Raw genomic sequence first — 16,227 nt, forward strand, 5'->3', positions numbered from 1 at the left:
CATCAAAGCTTAAATATTCCTGGTATAGGCATAAACTTGTTCATTCGTAAAGAACAAAATCAATTAGTGTTTCTTTTAGCGTGCAAAAGTAGCAGTTTATAGTGTTATATAACATACAGTACAACAAATGTGCACTTTGAATTTAAGCAAACAACCAAATGATAAATCAATGAGTGTGTGATGCAGTGAAACTAAATAAGTGTAATATTTTGCAGGCCCAACTAATATCAATGCAGAAAGAAAGAGATATTGCATTTCAGCAATGTAAGAAACAAGATGAAGAAATTCAGACACTTAGGCTTTATTACAGGTAAGCTGCACAATTTATCTTCAATGGATTGAGCAATATTTAACATCTGTTTTCAATTTTAAATGGTTGTTTTAGGATGCATCTAAGCTGGTCAAAGTTTATTTTGCAATCAATCATTATTCAAGGCTACTATTTAATGTTTGAATGCATAAGGCATTTTTACTTTAAAAGTACTGTACGTTATCCACAAATAAGTTCAAATGCTGAGCATTTTTTTTAAATGAAGTAGTTACATGTAGGCATCCATCATTGCTTCTTATGATAGTAAAAATCTTAAATATTGTTTACATGAATAAACAACATTCATGTGGAACCAGAATAAAATAGTGCCAGACCTATAAGGCTGGGTAACAGCTTCTTTCCCTAGGCTGTTAGAATTCTCAACACCCTGCTGCCACCCAGCACACACATACACCCTGTCTGTATGCCTTGCCATTTCCCCCACTCTGCAACTCACAGACACACTCTCATCCTGCACTGGTCACTTTTCATCTTTTATTGCTGCTCTTTCACATATTTGTATGACTGTTGGTTTTATTATAATAAAACCAATAGCATTATACTGTCTTACATAAGCATGCACCTTGTAGCATCTTACTGTATGCCAACATGTCAATCTTTAGGCCATGCCCCTCAGGGACTTGTTCTAATATATTATTTTATGGCTGCATGCGTTGGATCGTAACTATATGTGCTATGTGTACTGTGTTTTTCACCTTGGTCCCAGAAGAACTTAATAAAACAAAGTTTAATGAAAGGCATAAAGAAGGATTAAAGTGAGATAATAATGGAAGATTAGCAAGGAAATTTCAGAACTTGTTGCCCAGGAAGTTGAAGACGCCAGTAGAGGGGAGATAAAAACCAGGAATGCATCAGTCCTGGTGAAGGGTTTCAGCCCAGAATGCCAACTGTATACTCAACTCCATTGACACTGCCCATCTTGCTAAGTTCCTCCAGCATTTTATCTGTGTTGCTCAAGGTTTCCAGCATCTGCAGACTCTCTTGTGTTTTGAATCTTGAGGTTTCTAATGTTTAGGAAGCTGGGTATGAGAGAGCTGTAATAGCTGGGAAGTAACTGAAACACAAATGATAATCATGAAGTAGGAAGAACTCTGAGAGAAAAAAGGTGACAGAATGTTGAAGTATGAGCATTAGAAGCAATTTATAAACAGTGTTATGCTAAAAGTTTAATAAACCAGGGGAGCAAATTCTGCACTTCCTTATAGCTATGTTAAGAAAAATGCTCTTCCTTTTTTCAATAATGATAAAATATATATCACATTTTGTTTCTTCACCTCAACCTCCAGCCCAGGATATTTAATTTGAGTAACATTTTTGAAGGTTGCATTGTGAGGAAATAGTATGATGGAGTTAATATTTAACAAGAGACTATGATGTATAAGAACAAGAACGGTCAGGACAAGAAACAGTTTCTTCCCCCAGGCCATTAGGTTTCTGAACTCCTGGCCGCATCGTATTCGATGTGTCACTGGTTAATCTGTTCTGTACCTTACAATATTTAGTATTAATGAACTTTAGTTTCTTATTTATGTGTGGTAGTAGATTCTGTCCGTACCTTCATAAGTTATCATGTGTTATGTGCTTTACACCCTGATTCGAAGAAACTTTGTCATTTCTATATATGTAGTTAAATGACTATAAACTTGACTTGAAGTATTTGTGTTTTAAGTTCTGGCATTGTCTTTCATGTATTGAAAATTTCCAACTTATTGCTCTGAGGTCAAGAAGATCACAAAGTAATTGAAATTGAATAGAAATAATGATAGGTATCATTCAAAAAGAACTTTTTCTGGGTGATTTTCAAATGAAGGGAATGGATAAGCATGACTAAAATATGTAGAAGGTAAAATACATGATAATTATTGAGGACACTGTCAATATTCTCACAAATTTCTCATAACATTCTCACAATATTCTCATAAAGAACATGACAATTCTAAAACAGTATTCTGAATTTTAATATTCTGAAGCACAGGAAAACAGAAAGGAAAGTACATTTGGGTAAGCAGTTACACCATACAGTGGTAAGATCATTTAGCAGTAGCATGGGTTAACTACTGGTTTTCTGCACACATATATTGAACATTTTCAAGTCAGATTTACTACTTTAATGTCTTATTTTGGTTTTCCTTGACCTACTGATTTCAATAGGCATGATGACGAGCAATAAAAAAAAATCCACTATTTATAGGGGCATCACAAATGCAGCATTTGATAAATTTTAATATGAAAAAAATGAGTTTAGATAAGCCATGTTCTTCCAAGGATTACGTAATCCTGGACTCTGAGGGGTTATACAAAATCTGACAGAAAGACCAAGATAGGATAGAAGCCAAAAGCTATACAAGACATTGGGGAGACTGCACCTGGAGTATTGCATACAACTTAGTTGCCCGTTTTAGGACAGACATCATTAAACTGGAAGGTTTAGGGCACAAGTTAACGTAGATGTAAGTTTATTAAAAGGAGTAGTGTCCCTTGTCCTTAATAGTTAATATCATTAGCTATCATAATCTACATTTAGTTTTTATAAAGAGATACAGTTTAGGAACTGCTGGCCCAGCAAGACCATACTGCTCATTTACACCATGTGACCAATTAACACACTAATCCATATGTCTGTAGAACGTGGGAGGAATCTTGCGCAGTAATAGGGTGAATGTACAAACTCTTTACAGACAATGGCAGACTGTTTACCCCTGTCAAGGGCACTGTAATAGTGCTATGCTACTGTGCTGTTCCTTACACGTACAAAGAGAAAAAGCCCAGTTTTGTAAATTGTTTTACTTAGCTAGCTCAACAGAATCCACTTCAAGTGTTCATAGTGAAAATTATTCATCCTCTGAAGCCTCAGTATGACTCTAGTGGTCCCATGGTGCCCACAACAATTGATGTTATCTGTTTTCATGTTAATTTCATGTTTCTTCATTTTTTTTCCATGACCTATTCACTCATGGAAACAGATCCTGGCTTGCAATAAAATAGTTTGGTCTCTGATTTAATGTCATTTTAATTTATTAATTGATTATTTATTATTTTATTTATTAATTGGAAATTAATTGGTTATTTAAGAGCTGCTCTACCCAACAACCCACCTGTTTAACACTAGCCCTATCACAGGACAGATTACAATGACTAAGTAGCCTACTAACCAGTACGTCTTTGGACTGTGGGAGGAAACCAAAGCACTCAGAGGAAACCCACATGGTCATGGGAAGAAAGTACAAAGTCCTTACAGATGGCATCAGCATTGAACTCTGAACTCCGGAACACCCTGAGCTGTAATAGCATTACACAAACCACGACACTACCATGGCACTCTAAAACAGTGTGGTTTATTACAGAACAACCTGACAATTAGTATTCAGTTCTACTATGAAACTGCTATACAGCACTAAGTGTTGTCATGCATGAAACATAATGCATTGGCAAACATTTGCCCTAACATATGGAGAATTTCTACTAAATACTGTACGTCTTCAGTGGGGCAATGCTTTTGTCAGTTATACTAATAAAATTCTATAAACCTCTGTCCTGAATCATAATAGAGCAGTCTGCAGCCATTATCAATCTTCAACTTGATATGTTTTGTAAGCTTCAACAACCGTTTTGAAATCTTGACTCGCTTAGGTTCATCATATTCACTCACATAATGCATGCCATGCAGATCAGTTCTTGTCAGTTATCATCTAATGAAGTTTATTGTGACCTCACCTTGAGCTGCAACCAGCAAGTTACTTCAGCAGGATCCTTACCTCAGCATTTGTACCATTCAGCTTTTTGAATTTGCATTGTTCTTTTGGGAGATCACTATTGCATCTTCTGTAACTAGATTACCCAGATATACACTTCACTCTCTCTGGCTCTCTGATACTGAAGCTTACTTGTTAGTGGACAATGTGGAGCCTAGGCTTACAAACACCTTATTTCTAAGTGAATCCTTCCTGCATGGCTTTGTATTCCATCACCTCTCCAGTCATTGCTAAGTTAAATTATACCCTGTCTGCCTGGTTTTCTGTACTTATCCTTCTCAGCACCTATTCTTTACGTATCTATAAGTTCTTTCCTAAAATTCTCAATCCCTGGCATCAATCCGTACACCATAAAAGTTCATCCAAGTATCTTCAGTGGTTTCCTTCTCTGTCTTTTCATGCTTTCCTCTCCTCTCTCAATCTCTGCTCAGTATGAATCCCCAATGCATATGCACAAACTCATCCTTTATCTACCCATCTCACATTGCTTGATACAGCTATTGTTTCAAACACCGGTAAGGCTGTCTCTGATCAGTAATTTGTCTTCTTTTCTATCCACCTTCCCAGATCTTCCTCCTGGCCATACTTCCTTCTTTGTCCCTTCTTAGAAATCGATTCAACTACAAGTTTATTTTAAAATTCCAACTGCTTAACCTCCAGCTCTCCTTACTTTTGCATCTGCTAATCTGTTCAGCATTTACCTCAGCTCACTTTTGAAGTGTTCGTGCCTATTTTTTTTAAAAATCCGTTGGAATCCCTGGTCTTGCTTTCTATGTGCTTCCTTTTGTCCACAAACAACAACCCTAAATAGATGTGACACAAAATTCATTTAGCTATTCATTATCAATAGCATCTGGACTAAATTAACACAAAGCTGTAAAGCCTATACTTATTACCCCATGGGGATGAATAAAGTATCTATCTATCTATCTATCTATCTAATAAGTCTATACTATTCCGAGATCATATCTTTCAGAGATTATTTAAAAATTGTTATTGTTAAGAATTGTAAATGTTAAATGTTAAAATTGCCATTCTAATTGAATTATTTAACTGGGTTATGGATGCATTTTTGAAAAGAGAGAAAATTCACAAAATAATTTAGTTGAAGTCTTAAAAAGTCCCTTTTTAATATGATTCAGTTGTTTGCTTTGCCTATACTTCATTTTGGTTTTAGAACCTGTCGTGCAATCTGCAGGTATATATTGACCTATAATTTATGGCATTGGGTTAATAACAGTGCTGAAGACTGAAAGATATTGTATTTGTCTTGTTTTGCTTGCTATGATGGATTTTCAAAATTCTTCTACAAAATGCGATTAATATATATGCATATCAAGTAAAGAAGTTATCAATTCAATAAATGTGCAAGTTTATTGCCATAAATCTTTTTTTTATTTAACTTATAATGGAAAGGTTAGAAAAGTCATGTCCTCTAAACTATTGGAGGTGTTGAAAGCTTTTGGTGCAGATAAATAATGGATAAACTCATTAAGGAATAAAGGATGTTTGAACAGCCTTTAATTCAGCCATGCTAATTTGGGTCAGAAGTTCACTAGTAGGTAGGGCAGCCTGTGTAAAATGTTGGACATATTTGGTAGAAATACTTGATTTATTTAGTTGCATGTTTAAAAAAAAACTCGAGGAGCTGGTTTAACCAGTCATTTATATGTTCTTTTAGAGTAAAGATGAATATTAAAAATAATGAGTTAGGAAACAAAGGCCAAGTTATGTGAATTTTATATGGTTCCTCACTCAGCCCGACCAGGCGCATTTAGGCAATAATGTATTTTTTTAAATTTCACTCTCAATCTAATTGAAAGGCAACAGAAAGAAGTAATGATTTTGAACATCAACCTGTGGAACATCAGAATCACAAGAGATTCTACAGATGCTTGAGGTCCAGAGCAACACAGACAAAATTCTGGAGGAACTCTGCAGGATGGGCAGCATCTATGCTAATGAATAAACAGTCAACTTTTCGGGCCAAGACCCTTCTTCAGGACTGGAAGGGAAGGGGGAAGGATGACTAGCTAGAAAGTGATGGGTGAAGCCAGGTGGGAGAGAAACGTAAAGATCTGGAAAGAAAGGAATCTGCTAGGAGATGAGAGTGCATCATAGCTGAAAGGGAAGGAGGAGGAGCACCAGGGAAAGGAGGTAAGAGGCCAGAGTGGGGAATGGAAGAAGGGGAAAAAATTACTAGAAGAAGAAATTGATGTCTATGCCATCATGTTGGAGGCTACCCAGATGGAATATGAGGTGTTGCTCCTTCACCCTAAGAATGGCTTCATCGTGGCAAAAGTGAAGGCCAAGGACCAACATGTTTCCTCTGGTGGAAGTATCCAGAACTAAAGGACACAGCCTCAACATTGAGGGGGAACCTTTTAGAACAGGAGTAAGGAGGGATTCTTTTAGGCAAAGATTGGTGAATCTATGGAATGCTCTGCCATGGACTGCTATGGAGGCCAAGTATGTGGGTATATTTAAAGTGGAAGTTGATAGATTCCTGATTAGTTTGGGGCATCAAGGAATAGGGTGAGAGGGCAGGTGTATGGGATTGAATGGGATCTGGGATCAGCCATGATGAAATGGTGGAGCAGACTCAATAGGCTGAATGGCTGATTCTGCTCTTACATCTTATGGTTTTATGGACATGTCAGAACAGGAGTGGGAATAGGAATTTAAATGGTTGGCCACTGGAAAATTCTGCTTTGGGGGGGATTGAGCGGAGGTGCTCGGCAAAGGAGTCCCCCAATTTACCTCAGGTCTCCCCGATGTGGAGGAGGACAAATCAGGAGCACCAGAATGTTATTTTTTAAATGGCCATAGTTGCACCATCACAAACTTGGTAGCCAATTTGTGAACAACATTAACTTGGCTGCAATTCTGATTCTGATTTCTTAATGATTATTGATGTATTAGCAGAGTGCATACCTGTTCCAATTGTCAGCTGGACTCATCTGTTTCTTAATATTACATGGAATTACCAGCTTTATTTGTTATTTATAAATATGGTATGTCCTCAGGAGGAAATCAGCACATTTTCCACAGCACATTCCAAACACTTTGTGAAGCTCAGAGTGCAAAGAGTTTCACATGATTTCTGCAACAATTTTTTGGTGTTTTCCATATACCCACCACTGTCTGGATGGAAAAGTTGCTTTGCAGATCTTTTTTTTAATCTTTCTCTTGTCACCTTAAACCTAGATCCCTTAGTTTTATAATCTCAGATTGCATACCTGTTCCAATTATCAGCTGGACTCAACTGTTTCTTAATATCACATCCAAGAAACATATTCCCAGACTAGCCAGTCTCTCCTTATAATTCAAGCTGTCCAGTTGTAGTAATATCCTTGTGAACCTTTTCTGCGCCATTTCCAGCTTAATGACATCCTTCCTATACCCAGGCAACCAGAACTACACACGTTTTACAAGTGTGCTCTCACCAGCATCCTGTACAGTTGTAAAATGATGTCCCATTGCTTGCAGCCAGCTCCCTGACTGATGAATGCAAGAGTGCTTTTGTCATCACCCTGTCCACCTGTGTCTCCACTTTCAGGGAACTGCCTGCCTGTACCTCTAGGTCCCTCTATTATTCATTATCATGTGTATTAAGATGTATGTTCTTTCCTAAAGAGAAAACCTCTGTTTTCTTCTTTTAGAAGCTATTCCCACTGGTTATACTGCTCTGACAGTGATAATTACATTCCACCTACATTATACAGTGTACTTAAGAACGTAAGAAATAGGAGCAGGAGTAGGCCATCTGGCCCGTCAAGCCTGCCCCGCCATTCAATAAGATCATGGCTGATCTGGCTATGGACTCACCTCCACCGACCTGCCTTTTCCCCATAACCCTTAAATTCCCCTACAATACAAAAATATATCCAACCTTAAATGTATTTACTGAGTAGCCTCCACTGCTTCATTGGGCAGAGAATTCCACAGATTCACCACTCTCTGGAAAAAGCAGTTCCTCCTCATCTCCATCCTAAATCTACTCCCCCAAATCTTGAGGCTATGTCCCCTAGTTCTAGTCTCACCTACAAGTGGAAACAACTTTCCTGCCTCTGCCTTATCTATCCCTTTCATAATTTTACATGCTTCTATCAGATCTCCTCTCATTCTTCTGAATTCCAGCAAGTACAGTCCCAGGTGACTCAATCTCTCCTCATAGTCTAATCCCCTCATCTCTGGAATCAACCTGGTGAAACTCTTCTGCACCACCTCCAAAGCTAGTATATCCTTCCTCGAGTAAGGAGACCAACACTGCACACAGTACTCTAGGTGCAGCCTTACCAGTTCCCTGTACAGTTGCAGCATAACCTCCCTGCTCTTAAATTCAATCCCTCTAACAATGAAGGCCAACATTCCATTTGCCTTCTTGATAGCCTGTTGCACCTGCAAACCAACCTTTTGTGATTCATGCACAAGCACTCCCAAATCCCTCTGCACAGCAGTATGCTGCAATTTTTTACCATTGTACTCCACTTGACATAACCTATCTATATCTCTCTGCAGACTCACCATATCTTCTGCACAATTAGTTTTTCCACTCATTTTCGTGTGATCAGCAAACCCAGATACACTTCACGTGGTCCCAACCTAATGTATATCGTGAACAGTTGCAGGTCCAGCACCGATCCCTGTGGCACACCACTCACGCTGATTGCCAACCAGAGTAACACCCGTATATCCAACTCTCTGCTTTCTATTAGCTAACCAATCCTCTATCCGTACTAATACATCACTCCCAACTCAATGCATCCTAACCTAATGGGTAAGTCTTATGCGGCACCTTATCGAACACCTTTTGGAAATCCAAGTAAGTGATGTCCATCTGTTCCCCTCTATCCACTGCGTTCATTATATTCTCAAAGAACTCCAGTAAGTTTGTCAAACAGGACCTTCCTTTGCTGAATCCATGCCTCGTCTGCCTGATGGATCCATTTATTTCTAGATGCCTCACTATTTCTTCTTTAATGATAGCTTCAAGCATTTTCCCAACTACAGATATTAAACTAACTGGACTACAGTTACCTGCCTTTTGCCCATATCCTTTTTTGAACAGTTGTGTGACTTTCACTGTCTGCCAATTCGCCAGGATCTACCCAGAGTCCAGAGAATTTTGGTGAATTATCACCAAAGCCTCTACTATAACTTCTGCCATTTCTTGCAGTACCCTGGGATGCATTCCATCAGGACCAGGGGACTTATCTGTCTTCAGGCCCGCAAGTTTGCTCAGCACTGATTCTTTAATGATAGCTATTGTATCGAGGTCCTTACTCGCATTGCATCCATAATATCTCTCTTTGGCATGCTAGACATGTCCTCCACCATGAAGACCAACACAAAATAGTCATTCAAAGCCTTGGCCATTTCCTCATTACCCAATATCAATTCCCCCTTCTTGTCCTCCAAGGGACCTATGTTCACTTTAGCCATCCTTTTCCGTTTTATATAATTATAAAAACTTTTACTATCCATTTTTATATTTTGTGCTAGTTTATTTTCATAAGCTAGCTTCCCTTTCTTTATTGCTGGCTTAGTGGTACTTTGTTGCTTTTTTAAAAAAATTCCTAATCTTCCAGTTTCCCACTACTCTTGGCAACTTTGTACACATGAGCTTTTAGTTTGATGCCTTTTTTTTTATTTCCTCAGTTATCCAAGGCTGGCTCTCCCCACCCTTACTGTGTCTGCTTTTAACTGGAATATACTTTTGTTGAGCACCATGAAAAATCTCTTTGAAAATCACCCACTGTTCCTCAACCATCCCACTATTTAGCCTGTGTTCCCAGTCTACACAAGCCAAATCCTCTCTCATCCCATTGTAGTCTCTATTGTTTTTTAGGCATAATATACTGGTTTTAGATCAAACTATTGCACCCTCCATGAGAAACTCAGTGTTATCACTCTTTCCAAGAGGATCCCTAACTACAAAATCACTAATTTTACCTGTCTTATTGCACAGGACCAGATCTAAGATAGCAAATTCCCTTGTTGAATCAGTAACATGCTGTCAAAGAAAGCCATTACTGATGCATTCTATGAAGTCTTCCTTAAGACTGCCTCGACCAACTTGATTCATCCAATTTATATGCAAGTTTAAAGTCCCCCATGATAACTGCTGTTCCATTCTGACGTGCCTCAGATTCTTGGTTTGTTGCCTTTGTCACTGTGATGTTATTACTCGGTGGCCAATAGACAACTCCCACTGGTGTTTTTTTCCCTTTACTGTTCCTAATCTCCACCCAAATGGATTTGGCATTCTGCTCCTTAGATCTTGTATCGTCTCTCACTATCACCCTGATTTCATCTTTAATTAAGAGTGCTATCCCACCTCCCTTACCTTCCTGCCTTCCTTATTTTGAATACTATGGGCATTCAAATAAAGTGCCCTTACACTCATTGTGCTTTTAAAATCTTGTAATCTTTTTCTCTTTTGCACTTGACTTTACTTCACTCCACTCTTTCTTTTCTCTTTTTTATCTTTTGCTTTAATTTTATCTTTATCCACACTTTACCTTTTTACTTTATCCATACTTCTCCAATCTGTTGAACCCACCTCCCCACTATTTAGTTTAAAGCCCTATCCACAGCCTTAGTTATGCAACTCGCTAGGATCCAGGTCTCGCCACGGTTCAGGTGGAGCCTGTCCCATTGGAACAGCTCCCTCCTTCCCCAATACTGGTGCCAATTTCCCATGAATTCAAACCCACTGCTCCCACATCAATCCTTGAGCCATGCATTTAACACTCTAATCTCTTGGCCCTATGCCAATTTGCACATGGCTCAGATTGTAATCCAGAGATTACTACCTTTTTGGTTCTACTTTTCAATTTAGGCCCTAGCTGCTCAAATTCCCTCAGAAGAGCCTCTTTACTTTGTTCTGCCTATGTCTTTGGTACCCACATGGACCACGACAACTGGACCTTGCCTCTCCCACTGCAAATGTCAGTCAGATAAGATGTTCTGAGCCTATGCACCAGGCAAGCACCACAGCCTTCAGGACATTCTATCCTCATGATAGAGAACTCTGTCTACTGCCCTGACTATACTATCCCCAATTACCACTACATTTCTCTTCTCTCCCTGCCCCCCTTGAGTGACTCCCTGAACTACAGTGCCACAGTTAAGTTGCTCATCTTTCCTACAGCCCACACTATCAGACCGAATTTGAGACAGCTAATCTAATGAGTGTGACTGCCTCCTGAGCATCCAGGTAACTCTCCCCCTACCTGATGTGCCGCAGTGTTTGTAGCTCAGATTCCAGGTCATCAACTTTGAGCCTGAGTTCCTCGAGCAGCCAATACTTGCTGCTGCGGATGTGGTCGCCAGAAACCACAATGGGGTCCATCAGTTCTCACATCATGCACCTACAGCACATCACCTTCATTGAAGATTGAAGATGATTTTTCATATCAGACAGGCACCTGTATGCCTTTGGCAAATGACTGATAAGTCTTTTGAAAAAGGAGAGGAATACAACACTAATACATACAAAAGAAGTTAAAAATTTTAAAAATGTGTCATTTGGGTTAAATCTACACTTTTGATGGCTTTGCAATATTCAACTTAACCCCCCACCCCCATTTACTCCAGCCTCTTAAAGTACAGGCTATGTAGCACTAATTACAAACAATTATGCACAGTGGTATGAGATATTATGGAAATTACAACGTACATCATCAAAATAAAGTCCTATTGTCCACAGTTGACAATGTATTGGTCACTCCTATTCCTGCCATATGAATGATGGCCTTTGCTTGTGTTAAGTATCACTAGAAGAGTTCTGAAACTAACACTGGTGGTCTGTAATACTGGAAGAGCATTGCAAGTTACTGCATCTAATGAATCATGAAATCTTCTGTCCATCAAAAAAAAGATGTGGACGGGGACGTCACGTGATGACGTAGGATCGAGACGTGGAAATCCAGCTCTCCCGTAAAAAAACAGTAAAATAACGTTTAAGTGAAGAAAAGTTAGTAAATACTTTTTAAAAACTAGTTATAAACTATTCAGGATTGTCTTAAGATATGCCTGCTAAACAGAAGCAGAAGAAAACTACTACTCTGAAGACAACACACGTTGGAAAAGAATCAAGGCCGGTCGCTATGAAAGAGCCTCGGGCTCAAGTGCACTTTACCTCTGGCGATACAGAACAGGAAACTGCGGCAACATCAATCGTTTCCAAAAAAAAAAGAGCAACAGGAATTGCGCATGTGTGAAGGAAAGGGCATGCGCAAACACGAGCAACCCAAACTACAAACTCCAGCTACGATCGGAACTGAAAGTGAAAGTGAAGATGAGGTGGAATCAGATCCTCTGGATAAATCAGATGAAGATGAAGAGACAAACAAAGAAGAGCAACAGGAAGAGGTTGGAGGTGATGGAGACATAAGAAAAACTTTGGTGCAAATAATGCATGAATTAAAAGCATTAAAAGTAATAAAAAAGATATTAAAAATATGAAGATTATGTTTGATAAAATGATGAGAAGACAGGACAAAATGGACAAGAAAATTAAAAACTTGGAAGAAACAATGGGAGACACCATTGACAGAGTGAATAAAATGGAAGATAATATTTCTGCCTGGACATCAGAAAGAAAACAGTTGTTGGAAAAAGTGGATGTGCTTGAAAATTTTAGCAGACGAAACAATATTAAGATTGTTGGACTTAAAGAAGCTATAGAGGGAGAGGATCCAATAAATATTTTTCAAAAATGGATCCCGGAAATTTTGGAAATGGAAGAAGGAACCCAGTTAATTGAAATTGAAAGGGCTCACAGAGCCTTAAGACCAAGACTTAAAGTTGATCAAAACCCACGATCAATCTTGATAAAATGCTTAAGATATCAAGATAAAGAAAAGATCCTGAAGGCGGCTGCCCAATGTGCCAGAAAGAGAAAGGAAAGCAGTTCTTTTCTATCCTGATATAAGTTATGACCTTTTGAAGAGAAAGAAGGAATTTAACCCAGCGAAAAAAGTTTTATGGGAAAAAGGCTATAAATTTATATTGCACCACCCGGCAACCCTGATAATTTTTTTGGATGACGGAAAAAGAAGATTTTTTACTGATTATCGGGCTGCAGAAGAATTCACACAAGAACTCCCAAATATTCGCTAATTACAGTCAAAGATTTAAAAGTGAAACGGATTAAAGATGAAGATAGGGACAGTGAATGGAACTGATGGATGTTTAAGGACAGAAGAATATTTAAATATATTCTTAATTATATGATACAGGGGGAGAAAGGTTAAAATTTGAGAAATATTAATCGAGAGTAGTGATATTATTTTTCTTCTCTTATATATACTTTTTTATGTTACGGGGAGCTGGGGGAACTTCGGATCGATTGCTACAGGATTCACGTGTGTAATCACGGCGATTGCCATGACCCATACAACGGACGGGGGTAATGTTGTGTTCTTCTCCATTCACAACATTAGTAGGGGGGTATTTTGTTATTTTTTTCTTTATAATCTATTTTTCTTTTATCTTTCTTTCTTTGCCTGGACAATCGGGGTGGGGGGGGGGGGAGACACATAGCAACATGAAGAATTTTAAAAAGATTCCCCAAGGTACTACGAAAGTTGAAAGATTAGGTATTATTATAGATTGGAGTAACCCTGTTAAAAATAATGACTAATTTTCTGAATTTTTAAAGTTTTAATGTTAGTGGGCGTAATGGACCGGTGAAAAGAAAAAGAATTTTAACATATGTTAAGAAAATGAAAATAGATATAGCTTTTTTACAAGAAGCACACTTAACAGAGATAGAACATCAGAAATTAAAGAGAGATTGGGTTGGAAATGTTATCGCAGCTTCATTTAACTCAAAGGCGAGGGGAGTTGCAATTTTGGTTAATAAAACTTTACCAATTAAAATACAAAATGTATTAATTGATTCTGCGGGGAGATATGTAATTATACATTGTCAAATTTTTTTTCAAAACTATGGACTCTTATGAATATTTATGCACCAAATGAAAATGATGTAAAATTTATACAAGAGGCCTTTTTGAACTTGGCTGACGCACATGACAAAATATTAATAGGTGGAGATTTTAATTTTTGTTTAGACCCAGTTTTAGATAGATCAACAAAGGTTGTTACAAAATCAAAAGTAGCAAAATTAACTTTATCATTGATGAAAGATTTAAATTTGATTGATATATGGAGAAGAATTAATCCAAAAGAAAGAGATTATTCATTTTATTCAAATAGACATAAAACTTATTCAAGGATAGATTTTTTAAATTATCAACAAATATTCAAGACAGAGTGAAAAATATGGAATATAAAACAAGAATATTGTCAGATCATTCCCCCTTGATAATGACAATGATAATGATGGATAAAGAGGAATCGACTTACAGATGGAGATTTAATTCAATATTATTAAAACGTCAAGATTTTTGTGATTTCATGAAAAAGCAGTTTCAGTTTTTTTTAGATACTAATTTACACTCAGTTGATAAATTTATAGTATGGGAAGCAATGAAGGCATATTTGAGAGGTCAGATAATAAGTTATACTTCTAGAATTAAGGAATATATGGTAGAAACAGATCAATTGGAGAAAGAGATTACAAAATTAGAAAAAGAATCTCAAAGGTATATGACAGAAGAAAAAAGAAGACAACTTGTTAACAAGAAGTTACAATATAATACACTTCAGACTTACCGAACAGAAAAAGCAATTATGAGAACTAAACAGAGATATTACAAACTAGGTGAAAGATCACACAAGATTCTTGCTTGGCAGTTAAAAACAGACCAGACTTCCAAAACGATAAATGCAATTAGAACAAGTGTAAATAAAATTACTTATAAACCTTTAGAAATTAATGAAATTTTTAAGAATTTTTATTCTGAACTGTATCAATCAGAATCACAAAATGATAATATTGAGATAGAAAGGTTTTTTATCACAAATAACTCTTCCAAAATTGAATTCAGAAGAACAGAAGAGATTAGATATGCCTTTTACATTAAAAGAGGTCGAAGAAGCTCTAGGATCACTTCAGAGTAATAAATCCCCAGGAGAAGATGGTTTTCCGCCTGAATTTTACAAAAAGTTTAAAGATTTACTAATTCCTCCTTTTATGGAGTTAATACACCAAGCGGAAAGAACACAAACTTCAAGAATCTTTTTTGACAGCTATTTTAATAGTATTGCCAAAAAAAGATAGAGATCTTTTAAAGCCAACATCATATAGACCTATTTCTTTGTTGAACACTGACTATAAAATAATAGCAAAAATTTTATCTAATAGATTATCTAAATACTTACCAAAATTAATACATATGGATCAAACAGGATTTATCAAAAATAGACATTCGGCAGATAATGTAACTCAGTTACTTAGTATAATTCATCTGGCACAAAAGAGGGAGGAAATGAGTGTGGCAGTTGCTTTAGATGCAGAAAAAGCATTTGATAGATTGGAATGGGATTTTTTATTTAAGGTATTGGAAAAGTATGGGTTAGGAAACTCTTTTATAAAATGGATTAAAACCTTAAATACTAATCCCAAAGCTAAAGTAATGACAAATGGTCAAATTTCAACATCATTTCAGTTAACAAGGTCAACTAGACAAGGTTGTCCATTATCACCTGCTTTATTTGTGTTGGCAATAGAACCATTAGCTGAATTAATTAGAACAGACCCAGATATTATGGCTTTCAGAGTTAACCAGGAGGAATATGAGATTAATTTATTTGCTGACGATGTTTTGCTTTATTTAACAAACCCATTGTATTCACTGCATAAATTATCTTCTAGATTGGAAGAATATGGGAAAATATCAGGCTACAAAATAAATTGGGATAAAAGTGAAATTCTACCCCTTACTAAAGGAGATTATAGTCAATGTCAATTAATAACTCAATTTAGATGGCCGATAAATGGTATAAAATATTTAGGTATAAGAGTTGATAATGATATAAAGAATTTATATAAATTAAATTATTTACCATTATTGAAAAAAATTCAAGAAGATCTTGATAAATGGATGATGTTACCAATAACATTAGTAGGCAGAGTAAATGCTGTAAAAATGAATGTATTCCCTAGATTACAATATTTATTCCAAACACTACCAATACAATTATCGCAGCAGTTTTTTCAAGAGTTAA

The 16,227-nt window shown here is 37.0% G+C and overlaps 1 protein-coding gene across 7 annotated transcripts in view; it reads left to right on the top strand.

The window, feature by feature from the left end:
- Positions 1 to 16,227, top strand: part of mipol1 (mirror-image polydactyly 1) — a 308,039-nt gene that overhangs the window by 255,170 nt on the left and 36,642 nt on the right. For all 7 annotated transcript variants that reach the window (XM_073039992.1, XM_073039997.1, XM_073039996.1 and 4 more), the window contains one exon: positions 216 to 310. In XM_073039992.1, the coding sequence (XP_072896093.1) occupies positions 216 to 310 (95 nt within the window). The remainder of the gene's footprint in view (positions 1 to 215; positions 311 to 16,227) is intronic.

Source organism: Hemitrygon akajei, chromosome 3 (assembly GCF_048418815.1).
Source record: "Hemitrygon akajei chromosome 3, sHemAka1.3, whole genome shotgun sequence".
NCBI classification, from domain to species: Eukaryota; Metazoa; Chordata; class Chondrichthyes; order Myliobatiformes; family Dasyatidae; genus Hemitrygon; species Hemitrygon akajei.